The 20,618-nt window shown below is 44.9% G+C and overlaps 1 protein-coding gene across 4 annotated transcripts in view; it reads left to right on the forward strand.

Annotated features, from left to right (window-relative positions):
* The window catches only part of LOC110983309 (bridge-like lipid transfer protein family member 1), a 78,614-nt gene that overhangs the window by 32,712 nt on the left and 25,284 nt on the right, over positions 1–20,618 (forward strand). For 3 of the 4 annotated variants that reach the window (XM_022242471.2, XM_087146812.1, XM_087146813.1), the window contains exons 25-43: positions 32–215; positions 1,810–3,491; positions 4,213–4,427; positions 5,081–5,174; positions 6,284–6,719; positions 6,956–7,048; positions 7,300–7,536; positions 7,789–7,920; positions 8,510–8,609; positions 8,995–9,164; positions 9,453–9,549; positions 10,304–10,503; positions 11,284–11,494; positions 13,281–13,340; positions 14,185–14,405; positions 15,396–15,517; positions 16,304–16,427; positions 17,575–17,711; positions 19,712–19,807. In XM_022242471.2, coding sequence (XP_022098163.2) covers positions 32–215; positions 1,810–3,491; positions 4,213–4,427; positions 5,081–5,174; positions 6,284–6,719; positions 6,956–7,048; positions 7,300–7,536; positions 7,789–7,920; positions 8,510–8,609; positions 8,995–9,164; positions 9,453–9,549; positions 10,304–10,503; positions 11,284–11,494; positions 13,281–13,340; positions 14,185–14,405; positions 15,396–15,517; positions 16,304–16,427; positions 17,575–17,711; positions 19,712–19,807 — 4,611 coding nt within the window. The remainder of the gene's footprint in view (positions 1–31; positions 216–1,809; positions 3,492–4,212; positions 4,428–5,080; positions 5,175–6,283; positions 6,720–6,955; positions 7,049–7,299; positions 7,537–7,788; positions 7,921–8,509; positions 8,610–8,994; positions 9,165–9,452; positions 9,550–10,303; positions 10,504–11,283; positions 11,495–13,280; positions 13,341–14,184; positions 14,406–15,395; positions 15,518–16,303; positions 16,428–17,574; positions 17,712–19,711; positions 19,808–20,618) is intronic. The other variant, XM_022242472.2, reaches the window with a different exon arrangement.

Consider the following 20,618-nt stretch of genomic DNA (forward strand, 5'->3'; position numbering starts at 1 on the left):
TCCCATTTGTGTACTTTTGTTTGGTTTTTAGATCTGGTCTGAACCCAGTCAGTGCCCTGTCCCTGATTGTCACCACCTGGCTGCCCGCCTCCCAGCAAGCACTCATCAGGCTGAACAGTCTGAAGGCGGCCAACCACCTGCGAGTCTGCGCCGTCATGGCATGCATCATGGCCGAAGCGCACGAGATGTCCTCCACGCATTACATCACCGCAAAGGTCAGTCCGGGGTCAAGGAACGACATTGAATCATCTCGGCAGTAGATTCTTGAAGTGCATTGGCTGGGAAGTGATTACCTGATAGCTTTCAGAAGTACAGTATATACGCTGGAGAGGTTTTGCATGGAAGCTGATTTGCATCTATTTATTTTTTGCAATCCATGCCTGTTCAGATTCTGCTCAGATTTTGTGAGTTTCGTATGCAAAACACAGACATGAATTTTTGTCCTGGTGTAAACAGAGAAGAATCAACTTTAGAAATAGCAGTCAGCGTAGATAAACGATGACAGTTTTGAAATCATGAATAACTTGAAATACAACCCGTATATCACAAAACATTAATGCATCACAAGTTAAATAATAGAGATATGCTGGTACAAAAGCATAAAAAATTATAACAATGACAGCAAAAACACTGCCAAAGAGACTGACATCAAACTATTAAGAAGCCACCAAATAGCAAGTAGATGCAGTTAAAAATGGATTTAATAATCCAGAATGTCAGCCTCATTGTGAAATGCTATTTTAATGGCAAATCTGTCTTCCTGTTCACATTACTTATGACAAATAATGTCCAGAGATTCATCATTTTCAACTCAATCAAGAATATTAGAGTTGATTTGAAAAGAAGCAATTGACACTAAGTAATGGCTCTCCGATTACTCTGCACAAAGTATATTAATCATAGAGCTATATGTAAAAACAAGAGCTCTGACTTATGTGCAAAATAATACCTATTGGGCGCATCCATGTTTGTGCGCAAGCCTATGGAAAACTCGAAAGATTTCAGGGCCGGCGACCATTTAGACCCGGTTTGAAAAGGGCCCCCCCGGTAAGCTCACCCTGTCGCAAAAACCCCTTCTATACCAGCCTGGCTACGGGCCTGGGATGCTGGACTGGTTGTTGATCTCGAACTTCTCCATCCTGGGGTCTATTGTTTGCAAGTAGTGGTACATGTAATCTATCCCAGAAGGAACCTGCTTGTGGTTTTAATCCTTCAGCTCTATACAATGTTTACACTAATCCGCTTAGACCCCTATTCATCTGTGGAAGCATGGTGGGGGAAGCCTTCCGTCAGGGACTTTGAAATGCCGACGTGCAGACAGGCCCGATACCGGCCTGGAGTAGCCTGAATACCGGGCAGGCATTATACGGGGTGGGCTACCGGGGGGCCCTTTTCAAACCGGGTCTAAATGGTCACCTGCCCTTACGGCTTTTGTATGGCTATTTGCATATCTGCGTCTGTATTCTAAACGATACGTCTACAAAGCCGATACGCAAAAAACCTGAACACACAATCAGTAAATGAGCCTTTCATTTTGCTCTGCGCCCAGAAATGCAAACGTGTATCGAAATTCGTACGAAATCGGACAAAACATTCAATTGAAAATAATCAGCTATGGATGTAAAGAAACATGTGCCGGTTTTCCTCTAATTTCCATATGATCATAAACCTACATTTTCATTTTTTTAGATTCGTACGAAATCGGACAAAACATTCAATTGAAAATAATCAGCTATGGATGTAAAGAAACATGTGCCGGTTTTCCTCTAATTTCCATATGATCATAAACCTACATTTTCATTTTTTTAGAGCAAGTACAAGCGCTGGACATCAGAGACGGATGCAATTGGCCAGGACCTGTCCTGTCAGCTCTTCACTACTCTGTGGTACTACCTCCATACCAGCAACCCCCAGCGCATCGAGAAGCTGGTCAGTGAGGACGTGCCTGCGATCCATGTCCTGGAGCAGGGTACCCACGCCTTGATCCGACAGTGGAAGGTCATCCTGTCCATGCTGAATCCGGCCGTAACGGCTGCGCAGTTTCCCGCCAGCAGGCTGCCCCAATTGGACGAGCAAGACGGGGTGGATCCGCTAGCAGCAGCAGGTGCCCTGGATCCAAATCTTCCAGCTCACACACTGCAGACCCAGTATTCTGGGGCCAGCGTCGATCTGGACATCGGTCCGCAAGACCCCTCGCAGCTGATCACCCAGCCGGGGATTGAGAAAGATGACCCCGAGTCAGTGTTACTCAAACCATACTCAAGCAAGTACGGGACCGGGTACAGCATGTATGAGGAATTTGCCGGCACCAGCAAAGTCTTAGAAAATGCGGAGAAATTCCATGAGGTCCCAGGTAATGTGACAGGCGATGGTGGGACCGAGCAAACCTCACGACACAGGTCCCACACTGCCAGCAGCTGTACTCAGAGCATCAGCGGGACACCGGGGAGGCACCAGATGCTTGAAGCGGGCGGGCAGAAGCTGAGCATTGACAGTGCTGAGGAGGGGGCAGAGATGGTTGAAGATGAGAGAGGAGTAGAAGAGGCAGGTACGACCGACGAGGCATACAAGAATGCCCAGCCGCAGGATCTGAATCTCAACTTGCCCTACTCGAACAGCTTCATCCCAGACGCAGCCATCACACCAACCATCATGCAGCTGGGTGATGCAGACATCCTCTTCAAGCCCCTCCTGAAGCATCTGGGCATCGCACGCAAACAGCCCGAGCACTTCATCATCAAGAAGAATCTCCAGCAGACAAGTGTCACCCTGGAACTGCAGCGCCTGAGCCTGACCATTGTTGAGTCCTCCCCCCGCCAGCGCAGCAGCAGCCGGGGTAAGAAGTCCCGTGACAAGGACCCCGCTCGGAACAAGGCCTCTTTCCCCTCCTTCTCCAGCGAGAGCCTCGTCTTGAAATTCTCCCTGAATGAGTGCACAGAGACCGGCCGGCAGACTCCTGAGCTGGGAGACCGCTCCCTCAAACCGTCCCCCTCAGACAGTTCCGGGATGCCGGTCAACCAAGGCGGTCAGTGCCAGGCCTTAGCGGCCTACATCTCCATCCACTGGGCTCGTGCCATGCCCGTCATGAACATGCCCCTTTTGCGGCTTCTCAGCCAGCTCGTCCAAGTGGGCCAAGCCATGCAGGAGGCCAAACGCCACCTGCCCGGCAGCAAGAGCGGCACCGACACGGAGCCCAGCACAATGAACAGCGACCTGTCAGCCACTATGCTGCGGCAGCAGGCCACCTTGCCTCGTGTGGACAGCCCTGACGGTCACCACGGCGACACCATCTCCTTCAGCTCCCAAGCCGACAGTGAGGTAATCGCCCAGTGCTGGCAGACCATGTACCACCTCATGAATCTGTACTCGGGGGTGACGCAGCCAATCAACAGCCTCGACACATCCCACGTGATTGTCAATCCTTTGTTCCGGATTGAAAACGAACATATGATTGGCCGGTCCAGGGACAGAGGATCAACATCGGAATACAGGTAAAGGCTTGAAACTTGAAATAATCATTGAAAAAAATCATCAGGATCAACAAACAAAAGAATTTTTTTAATTTTAATTTTTCAAAACCCCCAAGGTACGGAAAGAATGTTCAAAGCATCTTTCCGAGTCATAATTCAACAATAAGCTATTTGTTTAACAACCCTTCTAAACCACTGCAAAATAATTTATAGTGGATAGGGCTGTGCCAAGTATCTGAATAACTGAACATACGATCGATTGAAGGTCGAATATTCGAATAGTGAATTATTTGACTTGACTCAGTCCTAATAGTGGAAACATCCATTGTCAACCTCTTAAAAATACACTTACACCTATACAATACAAATTTTAATTCGAATTTTGCCATTTCAGTATTCGTTGTTTTTTTAAATTTTTTGACTGCATCGTTTTTGCAGTGTAACCTTCAATTACAAAAAATGAGTCCATCGTGAGGCACTGTTAGTGTTGTGTTGTTCATAAGACCAGCCACAATTCCTTGCACAAGACCACTCACAAGTAACCAGGTGAACAATGACTGAGTAGTGCCTTTGTCAAAGTTCACTTGAACAGCTTGTGACTGGATGACTTGTGATTAACTTGCAGGGATTTGAATTTGAGTTTCCCGTAATATTGTCGTGAGAGAAACAATGTAACACAGAGCACGTCAACGAACTTGTGGTTATTCTCTTTCGGCATCATAAAAATCTCTGCATTAAATAGGCGATTGGTGGAAGAGTTGGACGAAGTGGACGGCGGGTTGCCAAGCAAGACCACCAAGGAGGAGCCCACCCAGCAGCCGCTGCATGTCACCATGCTGTGCACCATCCTGCTGGAGGAGCTGTGCGTAGTGTCGCAGCTGGCCGGCCTGCAGTGTGAGGCGGAACTCAATGACGTCACAGCCTGCGTCAACACCAAGCTGGTGGTGCCTGCACCAGGTAAAAGCAGGCAGGAAAGGTCGAAGAGAAATCATCTAGAGTAATTTATGAAAATGTACATCAGAACCATGATATCATATAACGGTGAAGTGCCTTGCACAGCATTACTGTAGAATATGTACGGTCTTTTGTTACAGGGCCCTGTTTCCTTTGTCCGAGTTCGGAGACCCCGGCCACGCATATAAACCATACGGCTCCGATTTCGGAGTCCCCGGCTGGTAGTGGTTAAAAGAGTATGATTCAAAATAAAAGTAGAGAAAAAACCAGTCACTCTGAAAAGAAACAATTTATTAGACTCTTAATTTGCAAAGATTAGCACATCACTTTTATACTGAGGGAATAAATATGTGCTTGGCCGGTCTTAAACGTGTGTTTAAGACCGGCTCAGGAGAATGTATGCGACCCTGAGCAAGGTCTGAAACGTTAGCTTGAGACTGGCGTGTCATGTGCACACAGACTCCTGACCAATCAGATCTGATTAAACTGTCTCGTGTCCATGTGCCAGTGCGTGATTTACGCAGTGGGCATTATCACTTCTCAGTGGGCATTATCAAATATTGATACACATCACATGACACATTTCGACCAATAGAAATACTGTCCCAGGTATTTATTAATAATGTTTATCTGCCCGTTGTTGATAACTTTGTCAGGGAGTGGCCAGAAGCATTGTTCCCAGAGATCTGTTTTGATCACTTGTGATGAAGTCATCGTGGTGTTATCTGAGAGACAGAAGCCAAATCCGTTGTAAGTAAAAAAAAATATGAATGCTTACTGACTTGATCATCCTGAACTTTGTCTGTTGTAAACCTGAGAGAGCCTGATTAGAGAAGCCAGAAATGAGAGCCATTTTCGGTCAGACCAGGGAAAACTCAACGTGAAGCCAAGTACAAAAGGCAAAGTTCAATCAGCGACCACCTCTATTATTGGCTGGTTTTTACCTGGTAACCCATACACAAAATACACCTTGGGCACCAGGCAAAATTGACCTTTAGTTGATTAAAACGCCTTACGACTGAACTTGACCAGTGCTACGTTTTATCAAAGAAATGATACATTCAGGGCCTTCATGAGTTGGGAGAAAAACTACAAAATGACATGTGGTGTAACAGGAAAGTGCAATGTCATTTCTAAGATGAAATGCACATCGCCGTTGTGTCGCAACTGTGTATTGATATTGGATCCCTCTCACAAGCAAGTCCCAAAAAACCAGAGTCATCCTGCTTATTCTCTCCAGTATCATTGCCGTGTACTTTATTATCATGTTGAGCCTGCTGAAGTTTCTCCACTGAAGCCTTGTGGTCATTTTTACACCAATGTTTTGAAACTTACAAGTACCATTTCATAGAACAGTTCATTCATGAAAAGCTTGCGGCTTAGGGCCCTTTACACAGACGAGTGGTAACCCAATTCTGTGCAGTAAACAACACAATGGTCATTTGTGGGACTGTTTACTCTAAGAGCAGAGAATCTGCGCGGTAGGACCAAAAAACCCTGCATTTAAGAAATCCGAATGCCTTGTCTGAGATACCATTCTGAGATTTTGCCTTCTGGCCAGTCAGTGGTCTCGTAAGGTATGGTGCCTTGGGCTGGCTGGTAGACATGTTGGGTATTTCAGTCATACCTTCAAGTCTTCTGCTGGAGTGACTTTTGTGGGTAGTCTGAAACATAATGTTACTTAGTGGGTTTCCATCTTGTTGGAATGCACAGTATCACAAGGCGTCCCACTTTCCATTAGAACCTGAGCCTGTGAGATGAAGGTTTTCTGGGGGTTATCGTGAGAAGCTGTTTTTAGTTCTTGTGTGTACTTGTGAAGTACTTGACCACAGTGTTGCAGACAATTTCATGTCTTATAGGTGTGTTGTGACGCTGACATTGGACAAGCCCCAGGCGTCTTGCGTGGTGGCCAGCCACTCCGACCCATCCCACGTCGTCACCCACTTCAGCTGGCAGTCCCTGGATGCCAGCCTGCCCATCAACCTGGCCACGCTGCACGGCGTGGTCACCCGCAGCAAACGCAAGCTGACGCACCGCATCCGGGAGCTGCAGTCAGCGCTGGCCCAGCCCCAGGCTGCTGCGGGCGAGGGCGAGACGGACGGGGAGGGGGCGGGGACAGGGCCGGGGGAGGAGGAATCGGAGAGAGGCCAGACTGACCCGCCCGCTTCTGCGGAGGCCATTGCCGCTGATGTTGCTTCTCCGGGGTCCACGAATTGGCACATTGCCAGCACGCTGATGCTCAACAATGTGTCGTTGCAAGCGGTTGTCCTGCCTTCACTGAAAGCTCAGTACATCGTAAGTAATCAGTATGTTCACAAATTGGGTGACCATGGCTATGCTATCAGTAACCATTTGTAATGGCCCTCCACAATGGCGGTCAGGAACCCTCAAGAATTTCTCAACATCCGTAACTGGCATAGTACTTAAAAGATCCACGACAGGCTGTTTTCAGTGTGGAGCTCTTGCAGGTGAAAATGATACAGGATGTGATCCCATGATACAGTCACATTGGAACTGGGTCGTATTTGCAGATCCGTGAAATCAAGGGCACTGCTTCATGCGAAGGAGGGATGACCAAGTACGGCATCGAGATGCCCACGCACTGCCTCAAGTTCAGCTCCAAGGTAGGTTGGCTCCCTTGTCAGACTAGATTGATAATTTCCTATGGTGACAGCTGGATAGTTTGAAGAACTCACAAAACAATGCCACAAACCAGTTTCCCAGTTCCCTCTTCTGAATTTCAAACTCAACATTTGAATAAGTTATGCCGTAGTTTTCATATCCGCCTAACATTTATTTAATGTCTGAAGCATTGATTGTTTCTAAATATTCAAAAGCCCTATTCAGTAAAATAATTGCTAAGTCGTTCTCCCAGGGTAAAGATGGTGATCAGTTGTCGACCGCAGATATCGACCTCCCTTGCATCACATTCAGCGGCCAGTACATCCTGCCCAAGCAGCCAGAGCCCAGTAAAACAACAGCGGCGGTGGCGGCGGCTGCACTGCCCTGCCCTGCTAGCCTAGACTCAGTGATCACCATCGAGGCCCTCCATCACAGCATCTCCACAGGCCTGGTCAACCATCTCATCACTGTGCAGCAAGTCTTCCTGACTGTGAGTGCATTTTGTCAGACAGTAAATTTGAGAAGTGGCCTGTCTGTGGCAAACTGTCGGTGGCGCGCTGTATTATGAATCACCCTTATTTACACTTGTCGGTCATCTGTCTCCGTATCAAGTTTGAATGTCAAGGCGGAACTCTTCAAACGGGTTTTGATCAAATACTGTACATCAATGAGAGAATTTCTTTGCTTAAGACACAAAGTTTTAAAAACAGTATCTAATTCCCCCACGTTCCTCCTCTTGTAGGATTTGTCGAGTTTACTGGATGATGTGTTTGGAATTGACGATCCTCGAAAGCCAACGCAACACGAGGATGTGACGGAGACAGCTGTAGCAAGTCGGTCAGACTTTGACATTTCACTGCTTGTCAAATTAAAAGTAGGTGCCGCATTATTGGTTTCACTGAGAAGTTGCGAACATAATCTTAAGCCTGGGTTGTTTGCAAAACGATATTGAAGTTGGAGATTTCTAGGTCTGCTAAGGTTATTGGCTGTTTTGAGTTGGTTAAATTGTGTTGTTCTGTTTTGCCAGTATTTGCATATTTGTGTCAGAATTTTGTCGTAAATTTTAGCAGTTTTAGATTAAAATTGTAAAATCTTGGATTGTAAAATTGTTCCCATTCGAGTGTCGCATAACGTTTTTACACTTGGCGCCATTTGGTAATGAAAGTTAGTTCTACAATTCTTTTTGATTGAAATTTATGGGAAAATTTATTTTTAATGGTATTGAAATGTTTGATATGGCGGGAACCTTTAACTTTCTAACTGAAGATGTAACTTTTTAATGAAGATGTCAAATTGAGCAATACATCTTAATGAAGAGCTCATTGTGCTCCATCTAATAAACATGAAAACTCATAAGAGAAAAAAATGGGGTCAAGACTCATTTTGTTGGATCTGGTCGCGTGTGTAATTTTGTTGAGCTGTTCACAGTTGTCTTGACAACAAATATGTATCTTCTTTGACAGGGTGTCCAGATAACCGCAATCACACCCTCAGCCAGCGCCATGCGACTAGAGACCGGTGCCGTCGAGGTTCAGTTGTCCAACAGAATGACTGGAGCAGGAGGTAGGCACCCAGACATCTTACAGATAGTCACTTAGATCATTATACCACTCATTTTTCACAGCATGCACATCAAACTACAAACCATTGTTGAGTTCAACCTCTATTTGTGACCTGTCACAACAAAATGAGAGTAAAGTCGCATCTTGCTCTTTCCTGTTTTGAGGGTTTAAAGTCATATTGAAGTGGAGGTCAAATTTTGGGTTTTGTGATATTTGGAAAGAGTAACCCGTGTCCTATTTAAATCTTAGTATTCTGCATAATCTTATATTGAAAAAGGTGATTTATTCAGCAATTTTGACGATAGCATTATTTGTGCCTGATCACAGTTTTCATGAACCTTAACATGTTTATTTTCACAGTGTGATTTTTCTTTTTCTCCGATCAGGCACCACCATCTCTGAGCCGGGCAGCATGAAGTTGTATGCCAAGGCCTTGATCGATCTCAACATAAGTCTGGGTACCATGCAGAGGTCACACGGCCAGAGCGAGGCCGACCCCGAACTGCACCAGCTGGCCTACTTCAAGGCCAACATCGGGCTGACAAATGCGCCAAGAGTAAGTCCCAACTTTTAGCACCCGTTTGTGAAGACGAGCAACTGCCACAGAGTCAGTGCTGTAGTTTAGACAGCTTAATGATAAATTTATTTCTAAAATTAAAAGTAATTTTAAAAGTAATGATATGAACAGTGGCAACAGCACTGGCCAAATCTTTCCTGGCCAAGAAGGTGACAGACTTGAATAAAACAGTCGTGTTTGCATATTAATTCTCCAAAAAAGGATAATGGAATGCAAAATGTCTGCCAGTTTTGTTCACTCATTTGTCATTCTGTTTGTACCTCGCAGCAAGACAACATGGCCTCGCTTAAGGATGAGAAAGCCGCCTTCCTAGTGACTCTGACCAAACCGATCTTGTACCTGCAGCCCAGTGCTGTTGACATAGGTGAGTTGATCTGCTGCAAATGCATGGAAGGTTCTTGCTCTCTTTCTGTTATTTGACAGCGATATTTAAAAACAATTTCGGATATTCGTTCAACGACATCCATTCCCACTTTATTGACTTTTACAGATTTACTATTATTGTGTTTTACAGTTCCATGCTCAAGCACTTTTCATTTGACAGGTTCAAAGGGGGCCGTCTGCATTTCACAAAATTAGTGCCAAAAATACAGCGAGACATCAACAGAAAAGTTTTGCGGGCTCTTCCTGAAAAAGTGTACTGACATCAGAAATGTTATGCAGTTGGGCAGATTTTTAGCATCTAACAAAATTCTGTTCCGTTCATTCAATTTGTGAACAAACTGTTGAGGGCGCTCTATGCTGCTCACTTAAGATCAAGGAGGAGGGTAGCTTGTGGTTACTTTCACTTCTAATTCTCTCTAATTGTATACTATTTGTTCCTATGCATTGTCATTGAAAACACCAAAGTTAATATAAATTTAATGATGCTGTCTCATTGAAAACCACAAGTGCAGTGCTGATTGTACAGAATCTTCTTGCTTCAAGTATGGTCAGGGTTTACACAGAGAAGCACACTGCCAGCAAACGGCTTGATGTTATGGCTCAGTAGGTGAGGTGGTGATATAGTGTACCGAAGGTTGTAGGTTGATATGGCATTCGTGTCAGTCTTATGCTTCAGCCTAATGTTCTCCATGTGGACAGAAATAGATCTGGTCTCTTGTCTCCTCTGTCTACAGCCGTCCTGGTGTGGGTGTGCTACCACAGCGCCTACGAGCAGTGGCGGGACCAGCAGAAGCAGACGGCTGGCACGCGGGTGCAGGCCACCCGGAACCCCCTGCACCGACAGCCCACCTCCCTGGAGAAGCTCAGCTCTGTCTTCCTGCAGCTCACCCTGCAGGACCTGGGCATCTGCATCCCCATCAACCCTACCTTCCAGGCAAGTGGGCTTGGCCCCAGAGTCATAAAGTCTTACCTCTGTGGTTCTTGGTCTGTGCCTTTGTATGGCACCCAGTGTTCATATTCTTGAAGACATTGTTATCCATATGTGGGATTCCAAGAGTTCCAAAATGTGACAGATTCCAAGTTATAGTTCTAGAACTTAGTTCTAGAACTGAATGAAGTATCTATTTTTGGATTACTAGAATTCAAACTGAGTATCCCTCTCTGACTTGATTTACCATGCAGTTACCTTGGAGTAAAAAATCCAGAACTTGTCCTGCTTTTGTTTTGGTTCTATTGTGTAATATTAAGCCCAGTATCGGTCCTCACAAATTAAATTTGATTACCTTTCTCAGTCCCGTTTGAAACGTGATGGTGTTTCACTGAGCTTCTAGAACTCAAGTGTATTAGGTCAGGCCACACCCTAAATTCAAAGCATCTACAGTCACATCCCTCTGGACACAGTGTGGTATTTTCCATTAAATATTAGACCAGAACCAAAGAACGAATTAACATCAAGTAAGGAAAACAACCTGAGGCATACATGGAATTTAAAAAGTTTACCTAAACACTGTGACCTGAATGCCTTCAATTCCACTACCTCTAGTTATACATACAAATATGGTTGAAAGACTTTCATGAATTTGACCGTACGTTTGAGGTCACACGACGTTGTCATTCTCAGACTATCCGAATGAGACACTTAGGCTGTGTGGAGACTGTAAGACGGGTTTACAGGTCAGCTCAGTCTTGTACATCCTTTGCTGTGAACCCACAGAACATCTCTTCCCTCTCCGGTGGAATGCCGGAACCAGACTACCATTCGGCCCTGGTGCTGACCCTGGAGAGCTCTCTGATCACAGCCTGCTACAACAGGTCCCTGGTCACCAAGGGTTTCTTCCAGACTTTCTGCCTTCGATTTGCTGAGGACTTCAACACCTCGCTGGAGAACTGGAAACCACTCATCTACAAGGGACTCATGAATTCATGTAAGCGGAATATATTTGGCTCTTGAAAACACGGGGGATTTTAAAAGACAGCGCGCATCCAAGAGATTTCCACGGATGGACCATTTTTGAAGTTTATAGGCAACAAAAACGAGTCTTAATTAAAACAGATACTCAAAACCAGTCTACAAATCTTCTACCCAAATAAACAAACAAACTCAGGAAAGAATTCAAGATCCCTGTGTGCAGCTGGGAGATAAAATTTGTCAACAGTTCCCACAATGCACTGTGAAAAACGGGCCTCTCCATTCCATCCTCTTGCTGGCGCACTGTTCTGTGAATCACCTGTATTCAATATCTATACAATATTTCCTTGGTTCACAGATAGCCAGCTTGTGACTCTGATCCCACAGAAAGTGTCTTAACCACTTCGGACCGGGGCATTTTTCAACATTGAGGATGCTGGGCCGGCATGACTATCATTTTTTCCGTTTTCAAAATCCTTCAACAATTCATCATTCCATTTAACAGTCATTTATAGCCGCACAGAGTAATCTTCAGGCACTACTCTAAGTTGACAGGTGGCCTTCATAGACGCCCGAATATTTCAGCCAGGCCTGCAGCCTTGTAAACAGAGCCCAGATTGTGCGGTGTTATACAACTGTCTTTTGTTCACGAACCTGGCTCAGTGCACTGCTGACCTCTTTTCAATAGGGGCCAGATTAGCATGCAGCAGTGCTGTGTGGCTCATCGCTGCGGTGGTGGAGAGCTTTTGTCCCCGGTGGTAATCCGCTTGCTCTAAATACCCCAGACCCTGGTATACGGTTTCAAAATAATGCTGGATTATCACCACTTTTGAGAGTGAAAAATGCCGGTCATGCCCAGCAGCCTGGTCTTTTGTTCGGAGTACGGTCTTTTGTTACAGGGCCCTGTTTCCTTTGTCCGAGTTCGGAGACCCCGGCCACACATATAAACCATACGGCTCCGATTTCGGAGTCCCCGGCTGGTAGTGGTTAAATCCATTTTTTTTCTCGAGCTAATTATCACTCAGGTTAGTGTCCTGATGAAACTCTGGAGGGCTCTGCTGATGTGCATTGTGCAAAATTCTTTTTAATTCCTGTTAACCCCAAAGTGGTTCAGGTAACTTTGTAAAATACATGTACAAAATGCAGTCCCGATTAATATCTATCCATCTACCAATGCATTCCAGCTGTACGTTGGCGCACTCTGTGCTAACAATTACTGCATCATAAGTTTTCCCAGCATCATGATCTTTTCATCGGTAAAGTCCCGCTGTTCTGTTCTTGGACAGGCAACACATCTAGGTTGACAAGAAACAGAAGAAAGTAGGAAAAAGTTGCTCTAAGAAATAACAGAAAAAGGAAAATGTTGTTCACCTTGAAACGTACAATCCATGATTTGCAGCGATCCAAAAAAGTGACTGACAAAATTATTGTTGAAAAGCATACTTGGTTTAAAGACAGTTATATCTAAACTCCCTGTGAAATGATTCTTTCAGGCAAGCTGTCATTTTGGAGAAAACGGCATAACGACCATTTCCTACGAAGTGTCAAAGTGTGAAGACAGATTTATGAAAATCACCATTACAAGTTGTGACAATAACAGAGAAATGTTCCAACCCCTCCCCCGTCTCTTTTAGGGTTAACCCTAACCCTCCTCAATCCTTCACCTGTTGGAGGACTGAGGAGTGTTAGGGTTAATGGTAAATTCAATCAGCCAGGGCTTTAACTGACTAATCTGTCTGGGTCAACCGATGTTGTTGACACTAAGTGGCTTGTTCATGTGAATGTTTGTCATTTGGTCGTAGGTGTTGTACCACAAGGAACCCTGGAGTTGTGCTCACGGACTGTCAGTGCAGACAGAACCGGTAGGAATTAAACAGCGTGATGAAATATCATTGGTTGGTCAGACGATTGTATTAACAAATGTGTGAGGATGGGAATAGAGCGGGTGTAGATGGATATACCGTGGTGTTTTTCTCAAGGCAGCTGATAGGTGAAACTGGTCTCTGAACCTCCGAAAGCCAGTGAGTAGACATGCGCGAACCAACGTTAATTATGCGCACATGTGACATGCTGGAAGTCAGTGGAGATCAACCGTGTCTTCAACGTGAACATTGCTTGATGTGTACAGCCGTTATTGCAGCAAATATTGCTCTTTAGATGAAGGGAAAAACATGTTGAACTTTATAGTTGGTTAGATTTCTAAATAAAGACCGGGTGATATATAATTCAAAACAAGCTTTCACATTTGAAATGGCATAAATACAGGGGTTTGGCCCCATGCCTTCACATGAAATGTTGAAATGCGCACAACCCATGGACAAACAGTAGTTCATTGGTTTTGGTCCTCCCTTTGTGAAAACTGCACCCCCCCGGATCCAACCCCCAAAATTTCACCCTAGTTACACCACTGCACGTTTATATCGAGAGGTTGTTGATTTAAGCCTTCTTTGGGTAGGGCAGAATCAGTCATTTTGATAAATTTGTCACTTTTGCTTTATTCTTTGTTCTGTTTAGGGTGCAATTTCTCAAATAGTTTAGATTTTTGATCTAAACTGTGGAGTTTTTAGAGGATTAGTCATGGCCTGCGACATTTTAGCACTTTGAAAAAAAACAAAAAAAATCACAACACTATACCCGGTTTATGTACTGCCCGTACTCCACTAGTTTCTTCAAATTGTTCACAATTTTCTTCCCGTGTTTCCCCAGACCCAGCCCAGACCTCCAACGCCGGCAAGTGGATGCTTAACTTCCTCTGGCGGATGGAGGGCTTTGACGTGCAGGTCAACCCCTCCATCGGCCGGCAGCTGTCGGCCCTAGCTAACACGTTGACCGCTCTGGCCGGGGACGATGATGAAGTGGACGTGGCTGACCTGAGCTCGGTGGCCGAGCCCCAGGACGAGCCGGACGGCATGATGCCCGCCACCAGCGTGAGTTTTCGTCCATTTCCCCTCAGAGGGCAAGGATTCCAATGGCCCAAAAAAACTGCATTCTGCTTATCCTCAATAGGAATTGGACTGAAACTATTTCTAAATGTAACTACAAACCAGCTTTTGTGGAAGTGGGAGTCTATTGAGAAAACAAAAAATCAGATTTTGAAATAAGTATTCTGTCCTGCACAAATGGGTATGTCAGCGTGAAATTGACATGTTTAGGCGATGAAGCACATGAATAGAAAGGACATAAATAAAGCCTTCATATCGGTGTATCAGAGACCTCTCTTTTGGATGTTTTATGGCAAAATTATAATGCATGTTTCATTCCGTCCATTTCTGGCTTCTAAGCTGAAACGGGTTCATAGGAGATCTAACCAATTCTGCATCTGTCATGTGTATGCCCATGTGAAAGTTGTGAAGGGAGCGTCTCAAAAGTCGAGAACATTTTCAGTCCATTGGAACGTTCCTGTTTGGCAAAGTGGCATTCCGTTGGAACATACTGCGTTTCCATTGGAAACATGCCATTCCTGCAGAGCATTCCATTGGGAACACGGCATCCCAGTGAGAATGTTCCAAGTGTTCTGAACTTTGAGACGCTCCCTAAGTCTTGATAGACTTGTGTGCAGTGCTAATCCAGAACTTGGAAATAGTTGTTCGCGGTACCCACTGCTACATCTGACTCGAACCAGCCAGCTTTCACCGGCAAGCTCGGTGGTCAAGTGGTTAAGACGTCTGCACTAGTAAGCAGGAGATCATGGGTTCGAGTCCCACCCGAGTACACTTGTGATTTTTTTCACAAGCCTTCGGGGACAAACACCGAGTATACAGTGTCATAATACACATCAAGCAGGGCAAAAAAATCCAAAAAATAATTCAGAACTATGTGTGTATGGGGATAATCGATCATTGGAATTGCACTGTAAAGGTCTCAGGTTCGAACCCAGTGTAAGTCCCAGTTATTTATTTGTTTTTTTTCCACTTCAGGAGTCCAAGCCGGTGCTCAGGAGGCCTACCTCGTTGTTTGTCAGCAAGCAGGATGCCAAGCGACACTCCAAGATGGTCATGCAGGAAATGACAGAGCAGGCCAAAATTGTCAGCGACCTCAGGTCAGCATACAAATTCCTGCAACCTTTAACCTCAGAACTGGGAATTGGGCTTAAGTCTGGTCTTGGTGTCGTATGCTGTGCACTACATTATGAAAACCGCAATGTAAGGATGTATCTGTGACATGTATGTCACATGTATCTTTTCAGGCGGCTGGAGGACTCAAGTGTTGTTAACCTTTGAATCAGGTTAAGACAAGTCTTTTACCCACAACTTGAGCTACTTCCCTGCAATTACTGGAGTCCCCTAAAATTGTGACTCAAGTTGGACTCACGTTGAGTCAGGGTTCAAATGTTTCCTTTGGAGTAAGGGAAGAATGCAAAATCAAAAGAGGTAGTAACTTGAGATTTACCTTGAGGTTTTACGTGGCTTAGAAAGAGAGTGTGGGGTACCTCGGGGAAGAAAACTTGAATTTCTCCTTTTTGAAGGTTTCATTTGCCCCTGATACACATGTAACGTGGAGGTACTGTTCCAGTTTGAAGTTTGACCAGAAACACTTGATAAATGGGAACATCCAAGCAGAAGGAAATTTCGTGAAGAATTTTCTTAGTTGTCATGAATCATCGTGTAAACGTGCCTGAGTAATTTTTATCTTCCGACGTTGCTCTTCGTGATAAGCTGACCTAAGTTTGATGTTGGTAGCTGATGTGAATTAGAGGGAGAGAACGGATACACTTGTGTAAAATATTGGAATAAATACAGCCATGTTTACCTGATTGTAAGGCAGAGCAACATTTCTATGTCGAAAAACTTCCAAAGTCCTTTTTTCTCGGTTGTTGTCTCATCAGAACTCTGGGTGCCAAGAAGGTCACCATAGCCGAGGAGCAGGAGAAGCTGCGGCAACTCGAGATGGCTGTCTTCAATGACTTCCGGCGAGACATCCGCAAGCGACTCCGTATGCAGACTATGAAGGTCAGACGGCTGAATAAAAAGCACGAATAGGGGAAGACTTGTTATTACTAATCATTTGCTGCACCGATCCTGGTTCCAAACTCAAGTCTTACCTCTGCATATATGTACGCCCATTTAATACTTTCTAGTGGCTTAATATGCCAAATCTTAAGACAGCTAATTTGAGTCATCTTGGTGTGAGGTGATGACTAGTGCCACGTTTTGAATTTGCACAGTTGGGCTTTCCTCATCTTTCTCACGAGCTGGCACAGATTTATTCCACAGTAGTATTTGATGTTAGCCACTTGCTGCTGGGCGCTTTTAAAAAATGCAGTGCAAACATACGGGCCATTTTCTAGGTTTTCAGTTTTCAAAATTCTTTAAAAATTCATCATTTCATTTAATGGATGTTTACACTCACTCAATTGATTGCTTGGTGGCTACTCTAAGCTGACAGGCAACCTTCATTGACTCCTGAGTATTTCAGCCAGGCCTGCCGCCCTGTAAAGAGAGCCCAGAATTGTGAGGTGTTGAGTAATTTCCTTTGTTCCCAGTGAATGTCAGTGGCGTCTTTTCAAACGCGGCTGGATTAGCGTGCAGCGGTGCTGTGTCGCCTATCAATGGGGCCCTGGAGCACTTTTGTCTGCGGTGCTAATCCACAGGTCTGCTATGCCCAAAATAGTGGTATACTGTTTAAAAAGAGTGACCGATTACCTTCGAAAAATGCAAGCCGAAAAATGATGGCAATTCCCAGCAGCATGTCTTTTGTTCCGAGTACGGTCTTTTGTTACACGGACCAGCTCTTTTGTCCAATTTCGGGCAGCCCGGCTCTGCGTTTAAACCCATGGGGCCCAACACGGGGTTCCCAACAGCAAGTGGTCAATGAGAGCAGTGGTATAATAGGCAAATGCATTGATGACGTCACACTTTGATTTACATGCGCACTTTCTTTATGGAGCCATTAAGGGGACCAGGGTCCACTGAGCACCCTTCGAAAGCACACACATAAATGACATTAGAGGTCTACACGGAGCCGTAGGTGTAGACGACTTGCCCTTGAAAGTGGAAAGACTGGCACTCCGTCTGGTGATTAGGACAGTTACTTTGAGCTCGATGCTGTAGCGTGTTTTGTTAAACTCAGAACGTTTTGCATCTCATTTTTCTTCAGGCGTCCTTGAGGAGCAAGCTGACAGCAGGGCTTCCCAGGTCCCCAGCGGGTGTGCCGCGCCAAGCTAGCGTGGGCGGTAGGACAGCCTCCCAAGGGATGTCCGCTGCCCCAGTGACCGGAGCCAAACCATTCTCAAAGTACGTCTCCAGATCAAATTTAGTTACGAGATGATCACTGTGTCGCCATCTCTTGATATGAAGCCTTGAATAGAGCTTGAAGTATGGGTTTTTCTATATCATTGTTGAACAATTTCCTTTGCCAAGGAAGAGCCTTGACATTCCTGTTATTGCAAAAGAATGCTCTAGGGTTGAAAAGTTGTTGTTTCTTGTTGCATTTCTTGTTGCATTTAGCCGTGAACACAAATAGCAGAGTACACTGTGTAACTTGATGAGGCCAAGGCTTGTGGGAAGGCCTCCACCGGGTTAAGGGGACATTTTGATTTGTCATGCAAATTAGGACCAAACTGTGGGGACAACAGAATGTAGCAGAATTGGGAAAAGTTGTGTAGTGTTGCATTTCAACAGTTCATATAAGTGGCAGAGTACACCGTGTATCCTGATAATGCCACTGCAGAGTGCCAGAAAACCTGTGGATGCATTTGTTTGCATTTTAGCTGAATTCTCATTTTCGGCTGTGTTACATTCTGTGGCATAAAGCAGGGTTTCCCATTCCAGCTTTGTTGCATTCTGTTGTAATTTCAGCAGGGTTCCCGTTTCAGCTATGTTGTATTCTGCAGCTTTCAGCAGGGTCTCCATTTCGGCTGTGTTGCATTCTGCAGCATTCAGCAGGGTCTCCATTTCGACTGTGTTGCAGTTAGCAGGTTTCTCATTTCAGCTGTGTTGCATTCTGTTGTAATTTCAGCAGGGTTCCCATTTCAGCTATGTTGTATTCTGCTGCATTCAGCAAGGTCTCCATTTTGGCTGTGTTGTATTTTGTTGCATTTAGAAAACTACTTAGAGAAAATGGATGCATTTGTTTGCATTTTAGCTGAATTCTCATTTTCGGCTGTGTTACATTCTGTGGCATAAAGCAGGGTTTCCCATTCCAGCTTTGTTGCATTCTGTTGAAATTTCAGCAGGGTTCCCGTTTCAGCTATGCTGCATTCAGCAGGGTCTCCATTTCGGCTGTGTTGCATTCTGCAGCATTCAGCAGGGTCTCCATTTCGACTGTGTTGCAGTTAGCAGGTTTCTCATTTCAGCTGTGTTGCATTCTGTTGTAATTTCAGCAGGGTTCCCATTTCAGCTATGTTGTATTCTGCTGCATTCAGCAAGGTCTCCATTTTGGCTGTGTTGTATTTTGTTGCATTTAGAAAACTACTTAGAGAAAACAAAATTGGGGCAAGGGTAAAAGAAGGATGGTAAAATTCCCACACTAGGGTATCTGTTTTTAAGCTTTAGCTGACAGTTCCCATTTTTCAAGATTATGATGAAAGGCTTGCAACACAAAGGTGGCGCTGTAGGCATTAGACCCTTGTTGGTTTGAGTGACAGATCGACTACAAATCTGTCCACAGCATAAGGGCATATTGTTCATCATGAAAAACTACTAACTAGTCATCATTTTTTTGGCCAAATGTGCTCTCAGTGTAGCTTTGTTGATGTCTCAATGTGGTCATATTACTTTTGGTACTCTTAAATGCAAAGATTATTGTAACATTTGGCACTGGAGTCATTTTCTGTCACTTACCAAGAGTTGGGTTCTGTTGCCATCGTACAGTGCCGTACGTCAGACATGTTTCTTGTTTCATGTTTCAGTTGTGTTCGTTGGAAAGATTTGTAGATGCTTGCACAGCATGTTTTTCTTGTGTCTGTTGAGTCAGTTGGTTTTGTACACACTACTGCATTTGCATGCAACAATTGCTTACAGCCTGCTTGAATCGTTCCATCCAGGCCAAGAAGAATTGACATGTTACATCAACTGGCTGTGGCTAGCAACAGCACACATGTGCTATGGGAAGTGACTTTAGCCATAGCCATAGATGCGTGCATTACTCCAAGCTGTAGCCAAGTACTTTGGATGCAGCGCCTCTTTGCCAGGGGCTACTACACCCTCACCAGTTGGCTAGCTGGCGGTGTAGGATACCATCCTAACCTAATTGTTGTATTACTTCCGAATTTGCAACCATTCTTTATGTCCAGATCAGGGTCCCGGCTCGCAGTGTTTCGTCCGAGAGCAGTTTCGGACAGTCCCAACGAGCACTCCTTGACTCGCGACCGGCTCCTCCCAATTAGCCCGTCAGTATATGACTTCAACAGTACTCACTGACACGCACCAGAGATGATCTCCTCTCCCCCATCACACTCACTACTCATCTGAGTTTTATTTTCCCCTCACAGTGGGCACTGACAAGCAAGTTTTGCACAGGCTCAGCACAGTAGAACACCACCGTACAGAAAGTCTTGAAACTGTTTCTTTGTGATAAGAATTATGCAAAAAGTGGCACTTGAGTGACTTAATGTGTCACAATCATGTGACACGTGACTGTTCAGACGATTGAAATTTCAACTGTAAAAGACAGCATTCGACAGAAATTTGGCAGAACTTTCGCAGTGGTGTTCTACTGTATGAATCTGATATCTACTTTCTACGTAGCAGTAAGCTATTTCCCAGAGTTTGTGGCTCAGTACTTTCCAAATACCAAGGTTACTGCCAGCTGTTAGGATGGTTTGATGAGATCAGTGGCAAGAGCAATTGGTTAATCAGAATCCATTCGCAGTGGAACTACGTTGTGAAGAGTCTTCGGAAGTTTATTGTTTATTTAGTATCTTTTCATCCAACAGCGCATTTTGTGCCAAGTACAGGATGAAGTGAAAAGGAGACAGTGTTCAGTTTTGGAGGTGGGAGGAAAACCCAGGTTACATATTCCAGGGAAAACCCCACAGAGTCAGGCAGGGACTGAAAACCCAACCCACATGCTGACCGAGGTGGGATTCGAACCTTTGTCACAAAGGTGGAAGGCGAGGAAAGAGCCACTACACCAACCTGACTCCCCTTAAGTACTCACCGAGTACTTAGCAAGTACTCATATTCTGTAGTTTAAAAGAA

This window comes from Acanthaster planci, linkage group LG15, assembly GCF_054643075.1.
Source record: "Acanthaster planci isolate LZ-2023a linkage group LG15, COTS_SCS, whole genome shotgun sequence".
NCBI classification, from domain to species: domain Eukaryota; kingdom Metazoa; phylum Echinodermata; class Asteroidea; order Valvatida; family Acanthasteridae; genus Acanthaster; species Acanthaster planci.